The sequence below is a fragment of the Ascaphus truei genome, chromosome 21 (assembly GCF_040206685.1).
Source record: "Ascaphus truei isolate aAscTru1 chromosome 21, aAscTru1.hap1, whole genome shotgun sequence".
Taxonomy (NCBI): Eukaryota; Metazoa; Chordata; class Amphibia; order Anura; family Ascaphidae; genus Ascaphus; species Ascaphus truei.
Window position 1 is genome coordinate 30,220,849 of NC_134503.1, and position 22,058 is coordinate 30,242,906.

General features: G+C 47.5%; 1 protein-coding gene across 4 annotated transcripts in view; it reads left to right on the top strand.

Annotated features, from left to right (window-relative positions):
• The window catches only part of TLR4 (toll like receptor 4), a 44,156-nt gene extending 37,691 nt beyond the window's left edge, over positions 1–6,465 (top strand). For 3 of the 4 annotated variants that reach the window (XM_075579439.1, XM_075579441.1, XM_075579442.1), the window contains 2 exons: positions 2,012–2,178; positions 2,391–6,465. In XM_075579439.1, coding sequence (XP_075435554.1) covers positions 2,012–2,178; positions 2,391–4,689 — 2,466 coding nt within the window. In that variant the 3' untranslated portion in view covers positions 4,690–6,465. Of the gene's footprint in view, positions 1–588; positions 674–2,011; positions 2,179–2,390 lie in introns of all 4 variants that reach the window. The other variant, XM_075579440.1, reaches the window with a different exon arrangement.
• Positions 6,466–22,058: the final 15,593 nt, after the last annotated feature.

A 22,058-nucleotide genomic window follows, 5' to 3' on the forward strand; every position in this document is an offset into this window, starting at 1 on the left:
TTTGTTGGGCTGAGCAGCAGTGAGGCAGCACTAAGGCATCAGCATTGCATATAATGGCTGGGATGACACAATGTTATGTATTGATGAGAATATCAAAGAACTCCATGTGCCCAAACAATAAAAAAGTGTTCGATGTGGTCATAAAACATAGCTACCGAAATAGTGAGTAGCCATGATAAGTGAAAAAAACACACAATAAAGTAAAGCGATAGATAACCCCAATAGTAGGAAAGAAAGATAATATGTTCAAAGTCCATAAAACAGACACAGGTATACCAACCCAAGATTAGCCAGGTATCAGCAGCAGCAAGAGATCACCATCTCATGTGTTTTAGTGTTCGGTAAGGAAAAAAACTCAAGAGGCAAGTTGTCATTTAACCCCTTTGGAAAACGGTATCAAAGGTGAAGATCCAGTATGCTTTTCAGTGTAAAAGCGTAACATCCTTGTGTAACCCTGCTATGGGTTTCTGTACGTGTTCTATACCCATACGTTTGAGAGATGAGACAGAGTGTTTGTAATCTGAACAGTGTTTGATTAATACCGTCTCTTCTGTGGTGTGATGAATCTTACTCTTGTGTTCGATACAGCGGGTCTTAAGCATACGCGATGTTTTCCGATATAGCATCAGCCACACGGACAGGTTATCATGAGACCACAAAAGTAGTAACACAGGTCATTTTATTTTTGATAGTATATCTCTTCCCGTTTCTTGGGTGAGAGAATTCTGTGCTACTGTTTAGACTGTTACTCACAGAACAGTTGTGATATCTTAAACATCCCGGTTTTTGAAAACTCAGGTAGTGTGGCCAAGTGTAGTGATCTTTTCTGTTTGCCTGAATATGCAGATTAAGTTATGCCCTCTCTGACAGGCAAATCTACGTGGCAATTTACACACATTTTTTGGATTTTCATCGCTTTACAAAATCTTCCAATGCTTTGTAATAGATTAAGTAACTTACTTGCCGTGGTGTATTTACACACTATTGTGATCCTCTCTGTGTCATCTTGATGCTGGGAATGTGTGATAGGTCGTGAGAACGCCTTCTCTATCACTTCTTTTCTATGTCCCTGTAACAAGGACTTATCACTGTTTGGCTTTTCTAAAAGTCCTAATCAGCCAGGTGGAGTCTGGTTGATTGCCTGTGTGCAATTAACCAGCACACTGCTGGATTTAGAGGCAGTTTCTCTCAAACAGTGATAAGTCCCTGTTACAGTCCCCTTGATAGGAAGTGTGTTTTAATGTCCTTAAAAGTTTTCTCCAAATGTGACTGTCTGTCCACAATTCTAGTGGCTCTCACCTTCTGAGAAAAAGGTGCATTTCTATCGGTGGGTTTCCTATATAGGTCTGTATGTAAATGGTTCCCACTTCTCGTCAATAGTACGTCTAAAAAAGAGATCGGGAAGATTGGAGCTCGGCCGATCCAGAATGCGCAGAAATTTTTAGTGAATTGCGCCTCTGGCTTAAATTTTAGTCGGACGTGAATTGTTTTTTCACGCCGGCGCAAAAGCTCACTGCTTAGTGCATAGCCCCCATAATGAGGCTGGTAGAAAGAAGTGAGGTCATAGCAAATATAAATAGTAAAAGGCGGCATGGCACCAATAGTTCAGTGCTGAGATGTGCAGTCTGAGATAGATAATACCCTCCTTTCCAGCGTAGTTCATATTCAGGATTCAGGGCCAGTTGGTGTTTTGTTGTCCACTTGTCAACTCTGAACTCCCTGTTAAACTCCAGACTGTATGCTACTTAAAAAGTGTTACTTTAAAGATGGGCTGCTTTATATGCAGGCTGCTCCCCAAGAATGTCTCTAGTTATATAGCGCTAACAAGTCACTTGACTGAATTACGTTCAGCCCAGCCAGCTCAATTAGCACATGTGAGGCAAAAACAAATTGTATTTCTAATCACAGTTGTCCTACCCAGGTGTCAGCAGCTGAATTTACTAACATGTTCTTTCACCCACATGTCCTTTACCCATTTACTTCAAACACATTTCCGTCTGTCTGTTCACAGGAGATACCCCTGGTGTCTTTCAGTTGCTCTGCTGGAAATTTCTCAATCCTCCCCGTGGATCTGCCTGCAAGTATCCAGAGTTTAGACTTCAGCTTCAACCCCCTGAAATACCTCTACCGCAAATACTTCTCACTGGTCCCGAACCTGCAGGAGCTTGACCTCACCAGGTAATATGAGTCCCGAGTGCAGACCCACTCAGTGGGAAACACTAGTCCCAAATGCAGACACCATCAGCAGGTAATACTCATTCCAGATAACCTCTGTCCCAAGTGAAGACACCCTCACTCTATTATTTAATGTTACACCCACACCTACATGTCAGAGAACCCTCAGACTGTGTCTGTGCATTATATAAGTCTCTGGGTCTGTCTCCCTGCAGGTGCAGTATCATGCGTATTGATGATATGGCTTTCCAAGGCCTTGACAACCTGCATACGTTGGTTCTCACAGGTAACCCAGTTAGTTATTGGGCATCTCAGTCCTTTTTTGGCCTCCAGTCCCTTCACAGACTCGTTGTAGTGGAGACATCTCTAACCTCTTTGTTTGACTTCCCTGTTGGGAATCTGACCTCTCTCCGGGAACTGAATGCCGGCAGCAACCTGCTGACCTCTCTGCGCTTCCCCACATCTCTCCTCTCTCTCTACACTCTGGACCTTCATGCCAACCAGATCGCAGACATCTGTGAGAGTGACCTGGAGACCTTGCGAAGCATCAAGACTATAAACCTCACTCTAATCCTGTCTCGGAACCGCATGGAGCACATCGCCCCTGGGGCCTTCAGATCCATCACCTTGCATGGGTTGCATATAAGGGGATGTTTTTCCACTGCTGAGGCCCTGAGAACTGGCTTGAAGGCACTGTCTGGTTTACAGGTTGAGAAGCTGGAGATCGGACACTACAGAAACTATGGATTTAAAATTCACTACCAGGATGGGCTTTTGGAGGGGCTCTGTGAGGTGGATGCCCAAGAGTTGACAATCAATACCATTGTGAAGTTCCCTAATGGCACCAAAACACTGTTTGATTGCATGAAGAACATGACGTCTCTGCGCCTGGTGAACACCAATCTCAACACATTCTCCCCTGTTTCTAATGCATCCAGGCTCCAATACCTTGTTCTCAAGAATTGTGACCTCTCCTATGTTCCTTCCTGGGACCTTTCTAATTTATTGTTCCTCCGAGAGCTCCGGATAACTGGGTGCCGGGATCTCGCCAAATTCTCAATGGATTTGATTGGAATGTATATGCTGGAGTTGCTGGACCTGAGCAGGAACCAACTGAGGATAGACTCCTGCTGCTCTCAGATCATCTCTGGAATATTAGTCCTTAAGCATCTCAATCTGAGCTACAACATGCTGATTCACATAAATAGTGTCTTCCTGGAGTTGCCTGAGCTTTGTTCCTTAGACTTGAGCCACTCACGCCTGTTGAATGTAGGCAAATTCCCAATATTTATGCGTCTGGGTAAGCTGACAGTCCTGGACTTGTCTTACACGGACTGCCACTTCCTTATTCATTGTTCCTTCTGTGGGCTGTACAGTTTGAAACAGCTCAGCGTGTCTGGTAACACGTTTGACAGCAACATCCTGAGTGCAGTCTTCCAGAATCTAACCCAGCTCCGCTCTCTGGACCTTTCTGACTGTGGCCTGGAAGATCTTCCCACAGGCATCTTTTCTGGCCTTGAACTTCTGCAGGAACTAAAACTGAGTGGGAATAGGCTTCTTGAGCTCCAACCATCTGTTCTCACCCCGCTGTCTGCTCTCACCCACCTCGACCTAAGTGGTAACCAATTCCAGAGTCTACCTGAGGAAACAGCAAGGGCATTGCCCCTAAGTCTGGCAAAACTGGACCTTTCACAGAATCCTTTTGACTGTTCCTGCAGCCAACATGACTTTGTGTCATGGACCAATGAGCAGAAGGAGAAGGTCCTAACCCGTAGTGAACACATGGTGTGTAAGACCCCAGAACACCTGCAGGACTTTCAGCTGACAGATGTGCTGCACCTCAACTGCCATGTGGACCTGTCCATCTTGGCAGGTGTGCTGGGCACTCTCCTTCCTGCCATGACCGCCTTTCTCTTGTTGTATCTTTGCTACTCTCAAAACTACTTGTTGCTGCTCCGACACTGGTGCTGCCAACACCTATATCCAAAGCGTATTACAGAGGACGAGTATGATGCCTTCGTCATCTATTCTAGTGGAGATGAAGAATGGGTGAGGAGGCAACTGGTCCCTAACTTAGAAGAGGGTAAGACACGCTTCCGACTTTGCCTGCATTATCGGGACTTCCTGCCCGGTGTCGCCATCACCTCCAACATTATCAATGAGGGTCTTCTGAGAAGTCGCAAGGCTTTAGTCATTCTATCTCGGAACTTCATGCAGAGTCCGTGGTGCAGCTTCGAGTTCGACATGGCCAAGTCCTGGCAGTTCCTGGAGGGCCGGGTTGGGATTATCGTCATCCTCCTTGAGCAAGTGACGAAGGTCGAGCTGAGACAGGTGCTTGGGCTACACAAGTACCTGCGCAGGAATACCTACCTAGAGTGGGGAAACGGACCTCTAGAGAGGACAATGTTTTGGGTACGTCTGCGTAAAGCTCTGGATAAGGGGCATTCTAGAAGGACTAGTTACCCAAACATAGAGAACAATTATGGACACCAAGACGATGAGACCCAATGTTGAGTGGTGTAGGTCGGCAGCATTTGACTGGAGTATCAAGGCTCCACAAGGGTAAAACAGATTGTAGGGGGACACTATCGGGCAATTACAGGCACAGATAAGTGATAAGGGCTTGCACTGATGCATATACGCTCAGATATGCATTCACTCCCGCTCTCATACACAGCCATTGGAGATTCAGCCCAGTATGAATTTAGCCAAGATTATGATAGTCAGCCATTTAACTCTTTACCTAATCTCTTTGATGATAAGGCCATTTGTAAACTCTTGATTATGCAGGAAACACCTTATCTACACTATTTGCTGTTAAATATTTAGTTAAAGTATGCTGGCATACTCACTCCTTTCTCTTTTGCGCTCTCCCTTTCACACTCTCGCACTCTCTCTTCTCTCCTTCCCCCACTACCTCTCTCTTTCTCGTCCTCTCACACGCTCTCTTTTCTCCCTCTCCTCTTTCTCGTTCTCTCACACACATCCCTCCTTCCCGAATCTTCGGCCTACACTTATTCTCTCTCTGTCTCCATCCCCTCCACTCCACTTATTCTCTCTCTCTCTCCCCTTTTCTCTCTCTCTATCCCCCTTCTCTCTCCCTCTCTTCTCTCTCTCACCTTCTCTCTCTTCCTCCCCTTCTCTATCTCTCCCTCTCTATCCCCCTCTTTCTCTCCTCTCCCCTCTCTCTCCCCTTCACTCTCTCCCTCCCCCCTCACTCCCTCTCTCCCCTTTCCCGTCCTTGCTCCAAACGCACAGCCGCCATGTTAAACTATTTTTCAATATCTCATCTCGTCACCTGCTAATTCTCCTTTGCGGAGGAAAAAAAGGGGAGAGGGAGGGAGGGAGGGAGAGGGAGGGAATGGGTGCGAGAAATCGAACCACATTTTAAATCTATTTAAATGCAAATGAGGTTGTGTTATGTTCCCAGCATGTATACACACACACACACATACACAACCACAAACACGTGCGCACACACACATAATTATTCATGTATAGTTTGTGAGCTCTATGGGGTAAATACTTTGATGAACTATGCAGTTATATCTCTAATATATATGTATAATCCTTTTCTGTATAATGTTTTGTACAGTATGTAATGTACAGTATGTAATGTACAGTATGTAATGTTTCTGTATACCATCTCTGATGGGCGTCAATCATTGTTTATATAAAAATAGATAAATGCACAGACAGATACACAGATACACATAAATATAGATACAGATACACAGTAGACACACAGATAGATACAGTATACAGTAGATACACAGACAGATACACAGATACAGAAATACTGTAGATAGATACAGATACAGTATACAGTAGATACACAGCTAGATACAGTAGATAATAGAAAGATATACAGATAGATATAGTAGTTGAAGAGTCCTAATAAATAGTGGTACTTTACATGGTCCGATTGAACATCACATCTCCATGTATTAGACAAAGCTTTTTGGACAGCATGTTAGAGAATACATATTGATTCAATCTTTCTAACAGAAGGAAAGGAGAGAATCTTCAGTCCCATCCCTGTGTCAGTTAGAAGAAACTGGAATGGTGTAGCTGTGTAAATAAAAAGGAGTGGTACTTGGAGTGTGTTACTACAATAGTACAGGTACTCTGGGTGTGTAAATAAAAACACTGTGGTACTCAAGGTGTGTAAATGAAAAGGTAGCTGTCCTGTTGGCACCTGGTACCATTGCACTGTGACCCCAGATTCTGTGTATTAATGAATGTAAGTGTTTATATTTCGTTGTTAATGAGTAAAATGTTAGAATCTCGGTAATTACGTTTCTTTTACACAGGAAGTTTATAGCGACTCAGACCCGACGTGTTTGTGACGTTAAGAAAAAGGGAAAAATGAGACGCAGAAATGCTAAATCTGATCCATCTCCTTATGATCTGTAGGTCGCCTTACTCTTCCTATCAGACCCTATAGCTCCTCCTATCAGTCCCTATAACTCTTCCTATCAGACCCTATAGCTCCTCCTATCAGTCCCAATAACTCTTCATATTGCTCAATATAACCGCTCCCTATAACTCAGATTCCCCCATAAACTGCTCCCTATAACTCCTCCTATTACTCCCGATAATGCCTCCTTTTGCTCCATATAACTGCTCCCCATAGCTCCTCCTATATTACGCCATTTAACGTCTTTCTATAATTCCTCCTATTACTCCATATAACTCTCTCTAAAACCTCCTATTACCCATATAACCACTCCCTAAAACTCCTCTATTACCCCATATAACCGCTCCAGATAACTCCTCCTACTACCCTATATAAATGCTCCCTATAACTCCTCCTATTACTCCATATAACCTCTCCCTAAAACCTCCTAATACCCATATAACTGCTCGCTATAACTCCTCCTATTACCCCATATAACCGCTCCCTATAACTCCTCCTATTACCCTATATAAACGCTTCCTACAACTCCTCCTATTACCCCATATAACCTCTCCCTGTAACTCCTCCTATTACCCCATATAACTCCTCCTATTACCCCATATAACTCCTCCTATTACCCCATATAACCGCTCCCTATAACTCCTCCTATTACCCCATATAACTCCTCCTATTACCCCATATAACTCCTCCTATTACCCCATATAACTCCTCCTATTACCCCATATAACCGCTCTCTATAACTCCTCCTATTACCCTATATAAACGCTTCCTACAACTCCTCCTATTACTCCATATAACCTCTCCCTAAAACCTCCTAATACCCCATATTACCCCTCCCTATAACCCCTCCTATTACTCCATGTGACAGGGCATATCCTCCCAGCCCTGCAGATAGGGACTGAGACGTGCGAGTCAGCATTTACAAAGGTGAAGGCCTGTTTAATTGATTTTCCATGCCGACATGAAGCAGTAATGTTTAATGCAGCGGGCTAAATAGAAGCCAAATGTTTCTATTCCCTTAAATACGCCTCCCTGGCCTCTGCACTCGTCTCCTACATATGGTGTAAGAAGTGGGATGGAAGGTGGCCCTTCATTTGGAAAGGGGCCTCCGGAGACCGTCCGGGAATATGGTTGTGCTTTTGTTTCCTTACAGTTCCTGCAACAGCCTGAGCAGCACAAGCAAGAACAGAACAATCCCATGCAACAGTGACCAGAATTAAAGGCCTACACATCCAGGCAGGAAAGCTACACTGCGCTGGAGAAAAGCCACAATGCCACAGTCTGACTGGGGGGACTGCGACAGTGACCCACACAGGGTACTGACTCTGTGACCAACATCTACCCCACCACGTGTGCGAGAACACCCCATGGGTTTTTAAAATGGCTGCTCAGAAAAATAAAAAAAAGTCTACAGAGACGCCTGTGAGAGCTATGAACTCTGCAAGTGAAGGCTGAATAGCTGAATGCCGAATATTTCCGCCAGCTAATGCAACTGCAAGAAAAGCCTTGTGGGTGCAGTGAAACTGCTGAAGTTTCAAACAAAGAGGGAGACCCCAGTATCCCTGATGGGACGGAGTCGTTCAAAGCAAAAAGGCGGGAAAAAAAAAAGAAACAAGGTTTTCTGTTTACCATGGAAGGGTCAGACACAACCACAGGTTTCACAGGGAAAAAGGGGAGCAGAGATGCCCTGCAGCCTGGAGCGAATGGATGATTCGTCCTGGGAATGACTGAATCCACAGAGGGCCCAAAGCAGAGGTCGTGTACCACCCCAAAAAGTGTCTGTACGGTCCTGATAAGGAGAAATGTAGGCATCCTATACAAGCCGCACATGACCCCTCTTTGCATAAGGAGGTTATCCTTTTTGTGGGTAAGCCTGGTATGGATAAGGAAGCTGTAGGCCTTGGTGGGTTTTAAAGGTTCATCCCTCCACACCCTTTCAGCCCATTGGATAGTTTCCTCTACAAATCCTCTGCTGCCTGGGGCTAGAACAAAATGGCAGCTAGAATCAGATGAAGCTGTAATTCCAGTCTGACAGTGTCACTGCCCTCACAGGGAGGACAAGACCTGCAGAGGATTCTGGGAGAGGCGACAATAGCAGCCACAGGTCCGTGTGATTTAGCAGTCAGTACTCAATACTACGGGTGTTTATTTCAGTAGATATTACTTTAGGATAGATTTAGGGCTAAGCTTGTAATTGGCCGTTCTTCCATATGACACGTTGTTTAACTCCTTTGATTTCGGGTGGGACGACTACTCTTTTAAAACCTAAATTAAGTAGAAATAGCCGTGTTAGTCCAGTTGCGATAGTGCAGAGTAAATTAGTACAAAGGTATCAAACGTGATACCTGTTTAATTTGGACTAATTGCTGGAATCTTTGTCAAATCAGAAGAAGAGCGAGAACTCTCGAAAGCTTGTCTTACAATATATATTGTTAGGTGAAACCTTTTTAATTTGGATTAATAGTGAAGTCCCCTTTTTAAAACGGAAACCGTAATAAACAGAGAAATAATTCTGCAAATACAGTAAGGCACCAGCAGTGTAACATCTCTGAGATACAACGCTGCACGGCTGATTTTTAATTATATAAGCCACTATTAAAGAGATTATTCAGCTGATTAATTGAATAGTTGATTTGATTATCATGTGACTGTGGGGTAATTTAATTAGTGTGTTTGTTTTAAAGGGGCAATCCTTCCGTGAACCAAAGTATACTAATGCCAGTGACCTGTTTACGGGATAAATCTGGGTGACTGATACCTTGTCTACACAAATTTGACACCAATAAGTATTTTGAAAATGAGTCTGTAAACCTGTAGTGCTGAGACTTGGGAGGGGTGTGTTCAACAAAGAGTTTGCACAGGCAAGGTCCCCTCTCTCCCCCTTACCCTTACTGGCTTTCTGAGAAGCACAGGGGTGCGAAGGGGAAAGAAAACACTTGATTGACAAACGCTCCCCTATTTAGAGGTCACTATGATATAAAATGTGTCATTAATGTCCAGAAAAACAATAGCAGATTAATATTTGCCTTTACCATGGTTAGATTAATTTCTGGAAGCCAATTAGATTTTGAGAACAATTCAACACGGGACACACTATTAAGTCAGTATGTTCAGTAATGAGGTGGTCATTTTGGTGCCTTATTAGCCAATATATACCCTGCACGGTGCCGGCACTGGCAGGTCATGGGTAGTTTAATGGTTAGTCATTGGAGTGGGTGGTATTGGACAGTGGCGTGTGTGTATTACATGACTTACCCATGCCCTCTCCCGTTCCCAATAAACACACCACACAACGTCTTGGGAGAAATTAACGGCCACGGCTTTATTTATAATAACAGATAAATATCTCATATTTATCCCAAGTAGCGACCCTGCCAGATTGCTCCACTCACACCCACCGGAGCTCGAGAGTTACCCTCAGCCTGTGCTCATCTCAGTACCGTAGTCTGAATTCACATAGCCCCCCCAATGTCATTTAACGAGCCTTAAACTGGCGAGCTGCCACCAGCCTCACTGCTTTTCTAGCACGCCATGCCACACTAAGATGAGGATATTATTCCCTATATTGGATAAGTGAACCTCATCCTCCCTAAACAGGCCTTTCAGCCCCCACCCTTGAGGTCCTCGTGCCTTATTGTTATCCCCGCTAAATCCTTCACGAATGGCGCCATCGCCTTATTTACTTTTTCCTAGATCCGTCTACCACTGCGTCGTTTCTAGCCCCACGCCAGCGCAGCCTTGGAGACACCTCCGACCATACTAGCATCAGAGGCCTAAACTTCGCCACTAACTGCGCCAAGTCCCGCTGCATGTTCCTCATTAAATCTAATGATTGGACGATTGCCAAATCGTTTCCTCCTACATGCAGACAAAATCTAAGAGGAGGGGCCCAACGCCTTTCCCTACCCTATAACTTGGGCAGCAGTTGGTCCCAACACATGCCCTCAATACCAACTCACAACATCCTCACCAAGTCTGCCCTTATCCTCAACTGCCTCCCCCTGGCTTATGCTCCGCTCGCTTCCCAGCCCAGTGCACATAAGAATCCCCGCACAGCCAGACTTCCAGAGAGGCGTGAACTGGACAAAAACAAGTAACAACATCAACTCCTGATCTCTTTGAACAGTTTGCACAGCGTCTAACATAACCCTTAAAACGCCCCGATGACCACCTGCACAACTCTTGAATAGCTGTCTACCCTAGGCCAAACTCCGAGGTTTCAGATGCCGTCCCAATCTTGAAAGAGTGGGACTTACTTATCAAGTCCCCAAAACCCACCAGCTCCGTGCATTTCTTCAGAACCCTTACAAACTGAAAACGGGACACCACAGTTTCGTCTTCATGTATCAAAAAGGAAGAGGCACCACCCTGGGGCCTATGCAAACAAAAAGAAAGCGCAAAAAGGGAAAAACACAATTAATAAAGATAATGACCTTTATAATAAACTTAAAAATACATACTAAAAATCGTTTACATAAAATAAGGGTTCACATGAACCCACACTTCCACAATTGCAGAGTACTAGCGGGGATAACCTTAATCAAAGCCCCTAGGTTTAGTGGTGTTGAAAAGTCCTGGGATAAGGCTGGATATTACCACAGCTTACATTGATTTCAACCAGGGGCCGCACTTTCTTTTTGCTTGCATGTTTCGTATCTACCCCGCTGATCACGGGAGAGTGAGAGCTGCAGAGGGAGACACCTATTGTGAATCAAGGGGATCTATTGAGACTGCGCACATCTTTGCTACCACCCTGGGGCCTACACTGCCCATAGTCTCCCACTTGCCTAACCGGACAAATCGTATTGTCCGCTACCCCCCCTAGGTGAACCCATTTCCCTTTTCCCTGCCTGGTTCGTCTTTGACCTCCTGATTTTAAACCGCACTTACTCGGCATCCTACTCTATGTCCTCTCTTTGCAACACCCCCAACTCCCCACCTTTCTTTGAGATTCTCACTATCTCGCTAATGTGCATGGCCCCACAGAAGGCCAGGCAAAATACTACAGTAAACAGCAAACCGAAAATGCGCCCGCACTCCCAATTTGCGCGGATTTCTATATCGAAAACCACCCTATATTCAATCAACGCAGACCTTGAACAAATCCGCCATCGATCTAATCTAACCAAAACCAGCTCTTCTCCTGTCCGATCCGTGCCGGCCCTGAACAATATTCACCCCCAAATTCAATCCGCGCTGCAAATTGCGTGAAAAATCCCCGCCATTCGCCGGAGTATCATCAAATGACAATCCGACCACACGTATCGGAATCCATATACCGGACCACCCAGCAAAAGAAACAAATCCCCCCTCCCAGGCCAATCCGCAAAAAAACTGCAGTCTAAAAAAGCACCCAATCAGCAAAATTTAAATTCCCTTTTACTCTACCTTCCGCGTCCACCTTCATCGCTGTATTTCCGCGCCGCTGGGTGCTTCCTCTGGCCCAAATCCCCGCCTTACCGCGGAGCACATGAGCAAGCAGCCATTCTGAAACCCCTAATGCCAAAATGCCCTTAATACCAACTCACAACATCCTCACCAAGTCTGCCCTTGTTCCCAACTGCCTCCCCCTGGCTTATGCTCCGCTCGCTACCCAGCCCAGTGCACAGAATCCCCGCACAGCCAGACTTCCAGAGAGGCGTGAACTGGACAAAAACAAGTAACAAAATCAACTCCTGATCTCTTTGAACAGTTTGCACAGCGTCTAACATAACCCTTAAAACGCCCCGATGACCACCTGCCCAAGTCTTTAATAGCTGTCTACCCTAGGCCAAACTCCGAGGTTTCAGATGCCGTCCCAATCCTGAAAGAGTGGGACTTACTTATCAAGTCCCCAAAACCCGCCAGCTCCGTGCATTTCTTCAGAACCATTACAAAGCCGCCACGCCTCCTCCTGCATCTCCCGCATCCGGGCTTCTCCGCTACTGACCCTGACCGCCATCATCTGCACTGGGCCACCCGACAGTGTCCTTCTTCCTCCGCGCTGCGCCGCCATCTCTCAGGAGACCTGGAAGATCACCAGTAGATCCTAGAAGAGGAAGCTTGGATCCCTCCCCCTTGCCCTAACTACCCCTTCCTTAACCACTACCATGACCTCATGGCTCCTTAGGGGAGGGGCCCGTCAGCCTTATATCATCCCGTCGCTTCCTTAGTCACGTTCTATAGTGCCGTGTGCGCGCTACACCGTGCGTGCGGAATTTTAGTTGGTGACATTAGTCAGCCTTCCTATAATGGTACCGCGCGCGCACGGCAGGGAGCTGGGAGCCGACAGACAGCGGCGAAGATGGGGAAAAGATGATTTTGTGCCGCTACCGGCGCTCAAATGTGTGTATGTATGCGTGTGTGCGTGTGTGCGTGCGTGTGTGCGTGTGTGCGTGTGTGCGTGTGTGTGTGTGTAGGTGTCAATGATTGCACAAATAAAATTAAAAAAATACTTATTAAACTTTTTTATTCTTTAAAAAAATCTTATTTAGGGCTTTCTTCACTCACACAACCCATACACACACACACACACACACACACACACACACACACACACACACACACACACACACACACACACACACACACACACACACACACACACACACACACACAGTACCTGCAGCTCCCGGCTCTATAACAGGGAAAAGCATGCGGCACGTGCACGCACGTTCGCATAGGCACGCTCGGCCGCATGCAGTCTAGAACGGGCCTTGTATACACACAAAATCAGTATGTATTCATGCAAGTATGTTTGCCAAGCAGTGGTCCGCAAGGGATGCGGGCTGTTACCCAGGAAACCCAATTTATAGAAATTCAAGGTATCCCGGGACTCAACAAAGAGAGACTGACACGCTCAGTGATATGTAACAAAGCATGTGTGGGGTGGAGAAAACTCCGAAACCGGTGCTACAAAATGACAAGCAGTTGCACTGCAATAATAGGGAATGAGTATATCAGTCCTGCCATGGAACAAAATCCACGTCGTAATAGGCATATAAAGGGGGCTCACAGTGTGCAAAGTGGCATCAAACCTCAGGAAGGGGCCAATATGTGGTAAGGAGCAAGGATCCAAGCAGAGAACCCTGTAAATATACAAAGCTCCGCCACTACCCTCACTAATCCTGGCGCCCTAAGCACAACTCGTTAGCCCCCGAGGGCGCGGCACTCACAGACGTGACACGTCGATGCCGCCCATCAGATGCCGTTAATCCAAAGACTTGATCCAGGTGCAGTGTCGGCGTGCTCCAGCCTCAGGAAGTCAGATAGAAAAAAAGGTAGGTATGGCGGTTCACAGCCGTCCGTAGGGTAAGGATAAAGCGCAAACAAATAAAAAAAGAACTTTTAATGTGCACTAGACATTACAAAATGCCACAAGAACACTCTGACCCGTTTCGTCCTGTAACTAGGACTTTGTTTGTTTGACTTTTTTTCTATGTGACAAATATAGTCCCATCTTATTAAGGCAGGTGAGTAACAATAACATACAGATAGTGTTTCGGTCTTTTCCACTTTTGCTCACGTTGATTAACGGGAATATTTTGTACATTGTGGGGTAGCTGATTCTTATATAATTGAAGACTAGAGTTCCCGAGGGAACATGGACACTTCTATATATGTAAATACTGTATCTGTATATTTTTATCACTCACCTGACTTAATAAGATGGGCTATATTTGATACATATTACTGAGCGTCAGACTCTTTTTTTGTTGAGTGCTGGGGATACCTTGAATTTCAGTGTAACAGTGTGTCTGTGTGTGTAATAGTGTCTCTCTGTGTGTATCAATGTGTCTGTGTAATAGTGTGTCTGTGTGTAACAGTGTCTGTGTGTGGGGTGTTGTGTGTGTATGTAAGGGCTCGTTCAGGGAGCCAGCTGAGGACTCGGAGGGAGGGCGTGCGGGAGGCAGTGCTGGGAGTTTGCTGGGCGACATGTGATTATCCCCCAGCAGACTTTTCAGCGTTGGGGAGGGGGCGGGGCTACAGACGGCAGGGTAAAGTATCCAAGTTGCAGTCATGAAATCATTCTGAAGAATGATTTCATTGGCTGCCTTGGTCCCTGTGATGCTGCTTCAGCTCCAAGAAACTAAATTTTCGTTTACTGAAGCTGTCGTCAGCGGCAACTCCTGGCTTCGGAGGCAGGGCAGTTGCTACCCTGACAACAAGTATTCAAATTGAATACTTTGTTGCTCACGGCAGCACGCACGTCAGCACGCCCGCCCTCCGAAGCCAGCACCTTGAACGAGGCCTAAGAGTGTCTGTATGTGTGACAGTGTGTCTGTATGAGTAACAGTGTGTCTGCGTGTGCCCGTATGTGTGTATCAGTTTGTCTGTGTGTGTATTACCAGAGACTCTCATATCCACCACCAGCTTAAGTTCTTTCAAATCTAAGGCTGTCTCACATTTTAATCTGGTTTGTAACTGTTTCATACGCCCATAATATATATTTTCTTTAACTGTGCACACAATGTCTTATATATAATGTATACCTTGTTCATGTATGTAACTGTACTTGTAACCATGTATTATTTGTTTTACTCTGTGCCCAGGACATACTTGAAAACGAGAGGTAACTCTCAATGTATTACTTCCTGGTAAAATATTTTATAAATAAATAAAAAATAAGTATTAGGGTATCTGTGCCATTTATCACGAATGGCAAAATCTTCAATTGGCCCTTCATTTTGGGCAATACCGTGACTGTACCATGCGACATACCTCTCTGTGTTTCATTCCTACATGACAAGGTGATGGTGAAAAAACAGGCGCTAATAAAATACTAGTGCTCACTAATAATTAAGTGAAAAAAATATAATACACATATAATGGTGTGAACACTTAAAGTGACTACAAATAGTGCAACCATAAGCTGAGAGGTGTATATAAATAAAGGTTGTAACCCCCTGCTCAAACCCTCTGGAAGGGACTGTCTTGACTGGTCCCAGATGATCGATACAAATTCTCACAACCATGGGGGAGCATGTGGGAAAAAACAACAAAGAAAACACAAACTAAGTGCAGACAATATAATAATATTATAATATGAAGCGTGTATTCAGACTTGAGGAGTGTTATGATGGTTGCTGCAGCTCACCGCACCGCCGACGCCTCGTGGTTCCTGTGTTTGGTAGGCTTTCTATGGTCCCCTTCTCCACTGCAATGTATGGGGATCACCTCCAGCATTCTCACCGGTGCGATACGTCACTTCCGGTGTACACGATGACCTCCGTCGCGTCACTTCCGGTTCCGATCGAGATTGACAGCTTGCAGCACCAATCCTCACACTTCCTGGGCGGGTCCACTCAACGCGTTTCGCCTATTGCCAGCTATCCTATTGGCGAAACGCGTTGAGTGGACATTGCAGTGGAGAAGGGGACCATAGAAAGCCTACCAAACACAGGAACCACGAGGCGTCAGCGGTGCGGTGAGCTGCAGCAACCATCATAACACTCCTCATCCACTTTTAAGTGATACATGTTTATTTTACATGTTTAAATTGTAAGTGCGCATTTTAGCATTTCTATAAAGTTATCTTTTGTACCATTGACCTGCACCATGGAGGTTTCTCTTTATTTCTCCATGTACCTTTGCACCTGACTTCTGAACCTGAGTTGCATCCTGTCTGTGTCCAGAGGACTCATCCTATCATTGCCTTTACCCTACTAACATCTCGTGAGTAGGCTGCACATAAAAGCCAAGTCTGAATACACGCTTCATTATTATAATATTGTCTGCACTTACTTTCATTCCTACATGAACAACATCAAAACACATACAGTATGTGGGTGAAAATGGCCACAGCATTTTATTCAGAATATTATTCATAAATGAAGAGGCCCATTTATACATAGATTTCCTGTCGAACTTGTACACCCGCAGTCAGCCATACCCATATGGTGCGCTGTTCCAAATGTCATAAAGTACAATCCATCAGAGGACACCCCCATACCCTGACAGTCACCATTGAGTGGTAGCTTTGCTCCAGGAGAGAGCCGCACCAAACTCTGCCACCAAGCGTCCTTCCTGAGAGGAGACCACCATGCTCTGCCGCTCACCATTGGGCTGGGGTGCCACTTCACCCACCGTGAGAGGACGCCACCATACCATGTTACCTAGCACAGGCATTAGCCACGCGACAACTTATCAAGCCACCAAGTGGACGTCAGGGGGGAGAGCCTCCTTGCTCCGCCGCCAAACCGATCTGCAGTGCATTGCTCTGGCAAAGTGCTTCCACCCCCTGGGAGCCCACTGAATGTTGTATCTCATTGGGGAAGAGTCCTATTGAAGGTAATGTCCTCCAAAAACCCATAACTGAAAGCAATCACAAAGTCATTGTGTTACTGCACTTGATTTCTCTGAAAACGTCCTCGTTCCTCGTGTATACCTTCTTCTCCAGCGTAAACAATCCCATCTTTACACCTTCCAAGGTATTGCTCAGTTGTTTCGATATGTGTTCACCCTAAAGCAGGCTCCCCCCGCGGAGGCTATTTTTCACATGAGAGGAATTAATATCGCCCCCTTGTCTGACCAATAGTGGAGCCCATATGATGATGATTTCGTTCGACCTGGACACGAACCAACTTTTACTTATATGTAAGTTTCTACATTGTTGTTGTCTATTATACAATATACTATATCCTTACCTTGGTGCGCTCCTGTGCTTTCTTTCTTGGTTGTCTGGTTCGCCGACGGAGTATTCCAACGGAGTTCATCTTTAGAGTGAGGGGAGACACTTCGAGCCACAGGAGCTGCAAGAGGAAGGAGAGGAATTATTTTCTGCTACCATAGGAAGCAAGAGCGCGGACTGAACATTCTTTGACTTGTTTCGATATGTGTTCACCCTAAAGCAGGCTCCCCCAAAAAGAGGGGTATCTTTAATTGGCTGCTGAGTACACACTGATTGGATGATAAAAAAATGTTTTAATAACGAAACCATTTGCAAACTTGCAACGTAACAATTGGGTCTAACTTTGGGCCGGTCTCAGAATGTGCTACACACCCTGGCATTGGGGCTCCTCTGGTGAAAGTGGTGGGGGGTACTTACCTTGAAGAGCGGCCCTCCATTTGGGCTCACCCATAAGGACGTCCAACTCATCATGAGAGCATGCCACCACTACGTTCTTCTAAGCTGCAACCATGGGAGGTCTTGGGGGTACATTGAGCTGACCCGCAGTTGCCGGAGCCCAAGACACCATCCATAGCAAGTTGTTGGGGATAGAGGCTAGATTGGTTTGGGGGGGGGATGACGGAGAGTGTTGTGCGTTTGTGCATTTGAGGAGGTTGAGTGTGGTGGGTTTGTGTGTTTCAAGAGGGTTTCTGGGTGTCTCGATGGGGAGTGTGAGGGGTTTGTGTGTCAGGAGGGGGAGTGTGAAGATTTTGTGTGTCAGGGGGGTGAGTGAAGTGGATGTGTTTGCGTGTGAGGAGGGTGAGTGAGGTGGGTTTGTGCGTGTGACGAGGGTGAGTGTGGTGGGTGTGTACGTGTGAGGAGGGTGAGTGAAGTGGGTGTGTGCGTGTGAGGAGGGTGAGTGAGGTGGGTGTGTGCGTGTGATGAGAGCGAGTGTGGTGGGTGTGTGCGTATGAGGGTGAGTGAGGTGGGTGTGTGCGTGTGAGGAGGGGGAGTGTGCATGTGAGGAGAATGAATTAGGTGTGTGTGTGTGTGAGGAGGGTGAGTGAGGTGTGTGTGTGTGAGGAGGGTGAGTGTGATGGATGTGTGAGAAGAGTTAGTGCAGTGGGTTTGTGCATGTGCGGAGGGTGAGTGAGGTGGATGAGTGAGGTTGGTGTGAGGAGGGTGAGTGTGGTGGGTGTGTGCATGTGAGGAGGGTGAGTGAGGTGGGTGTGTGCGTGTGCATGAGGTGGGTGTGGGCGTGAGGAGCGTGAGTGTGGTGGATGTGTGCGTGTGAGGTGGGTGAGTGTGGTGGGTGTGTGTGTGTGTGAGGTGGGTGCGGGAGTGAGTGTGGTGGATGTGTGCGTGTGAAGAGGGCAAGTGTGGTGGATGTGTGATTGTGAGGAGGGCGAGTGTGGTGGCTGTGAGCATGTGGATGGTGAGTGTGGTGTGTGTGTGCGTGAGGATGGCGAGTGAGGAGCATGTGAGCGAGAAAGGTTGCCTATGGTTTGAGGGAGCCTTAAAATCCATGAGAGCTGTCCAAGTCAAAACATTTTAAGAACCACTGATTTGGAGAGTGAGTGAGAGACAGAGAGTGGGAGAGAGGTAGGGAGAGTGAGAGAATGAGTGAGGGACAGAGAGAGAGTGGGAGAGTGAGAGAATGAGTGAGGGACAGAAAGAGGGAGGGAGAGTGAGAGAATGAGTGAGGGACAGAGAGAGAGTGGGAGAGAGGGAGGGAGAGTGAGAGAATGAGTGAGGGACAGAGAGAGAGTGGGAGAGTGAGAGAATGAGTGAGGGACAGAAAGAGGGAGGGAGAGTGAGAGAATGAGTGAGGGACAGAAAGAGAGTGGGAGACAGTGAGAGAATGAGTGAGGGACAGAAAGAGGGAAGGAGAGTGAGAGAATGAGTGAGGGACAGAGAGAAAGTGGGAGACAGTGAGAGAATGAGTGAGGGACAGAAAGAGAGTGGGAGAGAGTGGGAGACAGTGAGAGAGTGAGTGAGGCAAGAGCTTTTATAATTCCGGCCTTTTCCTCTCCCTCTCTCACTCTCTCTCATTCCATGTCACTATTTATCCCTTCCTGTTGATCTTCCTCTTTCCCAACCTCCCTCCGTACACCCCCATCCCCTGCTCTCTCTCCCCTCTCTTCCTGCCCCCAGGTGGGGGTTTGTAGCATTAGACACGGGCGCCCAGTGTGAGGTATAGAAATGCTCCGGTGTTAGTAATACAGCGGACGTGCACAGGCTGATAAAATGAAACCAGACTAATCTCTGACCAGCCACAGAGCACCTAACGACCCTCTGCAATCAGCACTAATGGAGACAGAAAATCTCTGGTGTCTCTATCTTCCCTCACTCTGCCTGCTCTGCTCCCCGACTCCTGCTCCCCGTCTCCTGCTCCCCGACTCCTGCTCCCTCACTCTGCCACCCCGACGCCTGCTCCCCGACTCCTGCTCCCCCGACTCCTGCTCCCCCGTCTCCTGCTCCCCCGACTCCTGCTCCCCCGACTCCTGCTCCCCCGACTCCTGCTCCCCGTCTCCTGCTCCCCTTTCTCCTGCTCCCCGTCTCCTGCTCCCCCGACTCCTGCTCCCTAACTCTGCCTGCTCTGCTCCCCGTCTCCTGCTCCCCCGTCTCCTGCTCCCCGTCTCCTGCTCCCCCGTCTCCTTCTCCCCCGTCTCCTGCTCCCCGTCTCCTGCTCCCCCGACTCCTGCTCCCCCGACTCCTGCTCCCCCGACTCCTGCTCCCCAGACTCCTGCTCCCCCGACTCCTGCTCCCCCTACTCCTGCTCCCCCTACTCCTGCTCTCATGCTCCCCGACTCCTGCTCCCCGACTCCTTCTCTCCTGCTCCCCGACTCCTGCTCCCCGACTCCTGCTCCCCGACTCCTGCTCCCCGACTCCTGCTCCCCGACTCCTGCTCCCCGACTCCTGCTCCCCTGCTCCCCTGTGTCCTGCTCCCCGACTCCTGCTCCCTGACTCCTGCTCCCTGACTCCTGCTCCCTGACTCCTGCTCCCCTGTCTCCTGCTCCCCGTCTCCTTCTCCCCTGCTCTCCGTCTCCTGCTCCCCGTCTCCTGTTCCTATGTCTCCTGCTCCCCTGTCCCCTGCTCCTCTACTCCGTCCCCTGCTCCCCATCTCCTGCTCCCCTGTCCCCTGCTCCTCTACTCCGTTCCCTGCTCCCCGACTCCTGTTCCTCTGTTTCTGCTCCCCATCTCCTGCTCCCCAACTCCTGTTCCTCTGTCTCCTACTCCCCTGTCCCCTGCTCCGTCCCCTGCTCCCCGACTCCTGCTCCCCATCTCCTTCTCCCCGACTCCTTCTCTCCTGCTCCCCGACTCCTGCTCCCCATCTCCTGCTCCTCGACTCCTTCTCTCATGCTCCCCGTCTCCTGCTCCCCGACTCCTCTCCTGCTTCCCCGTCTCCTGCTTCCCCGTCTCCTGCTTTCCCGTCTCCTGCTTTCCCGTCTCCTGCTTTCCCGTCTCCTGCTCCCCTGTCCCCTAGGGTGACAGCGTGATAATGCATGGCATGACAGAGAGGTAACACCGGTATACACATACACGCCCAGAGAGGTAATACCGGCATATACATACACGCCCAGAGAGGTAATACCGGTATACACATACACGCCCAGAGAGGTAATACCGGTATACACATACACGCCCAGAGAGGTAATACCGGTATACACATACACGCCCAGAGAGGTAATACCGGCATATACATACACGCCCAGAGAGGTAATACCGGTATACACATACACGCCCAGAGAGGTAATACCGGTATACACATACACGCCCAGAGAGGTAATACCGGTATACACATACACGTCCAGAGAGGTAATACCAGTATACAAATAAACACCGAGAGAGGTAATACCGGTATACACATAAACGCCCAGAGAGGTAATACCGGTATGCACATACACGCCCAGAGAGATAATACCGGTATACACATACACGCCCAGAGAGGTAATACCGGTATACACATACACGCCCAGAGGTAATACCGGTATACACATACACGCCCAGAGAGGTTATACCGGTATACACATACACGCCCAGAGAGGTAACACCGGTATATACATACACGCCCAGAGAGGTAATACCGGTATACACATACACGCCCAGAGAGGTAATACCGGTATACACATACACGCCCAGAGGTAATACCGGTATACACATAAACGCCCAGAGAGGTAATACCGGTATACACATAAACGCCCAGAGAGGTAATACCGGTATACACATACACGCCCAGAGAGGTAATACCGGTATCCACATACACGTCCAGAGAGGTAATACCGGTATACACATACACGCCCAGAGAGGTAATACCGGTATACACATACATGCCCAGAGAGGTAATACCGGTATACACATACACGCCCAGAGAGGTAATACCGGTATACACATTCCCGCTCAGAGAGGTAATACCGGTATACACATACACGCCCAGAGAGGTAATACCGGTATACACAGACATGCCCAGAGAGGTAATACCGGTATACACATACACACCCAGAGAGGTAATACCGGTATACACATACACGCCCAGAGAGGTAATACCGGTATACACATACACGCCCAGAGAGGTAATACCGGTATACACATACACGCCCAGAGAGGTAATACCGGTATACACATACCCGCCCAGGGAGGTAATATCGGTATACACATACACGCCCAGAGAGGTAATACCGGTATACACATACACGCCCAGAGAGGTAATACCGGTATACACATACACGTCCACAGAGGTAATACCGGTATACACATACACGCCCAGAGAGGTAATACCGGTATACACATACACAGTGTTCGACAATTATATACATTTACTCGCCCGGGGCGGGTGGATTTAACCCCCGGGCGAGTAAATATTGGCCCCAGCAG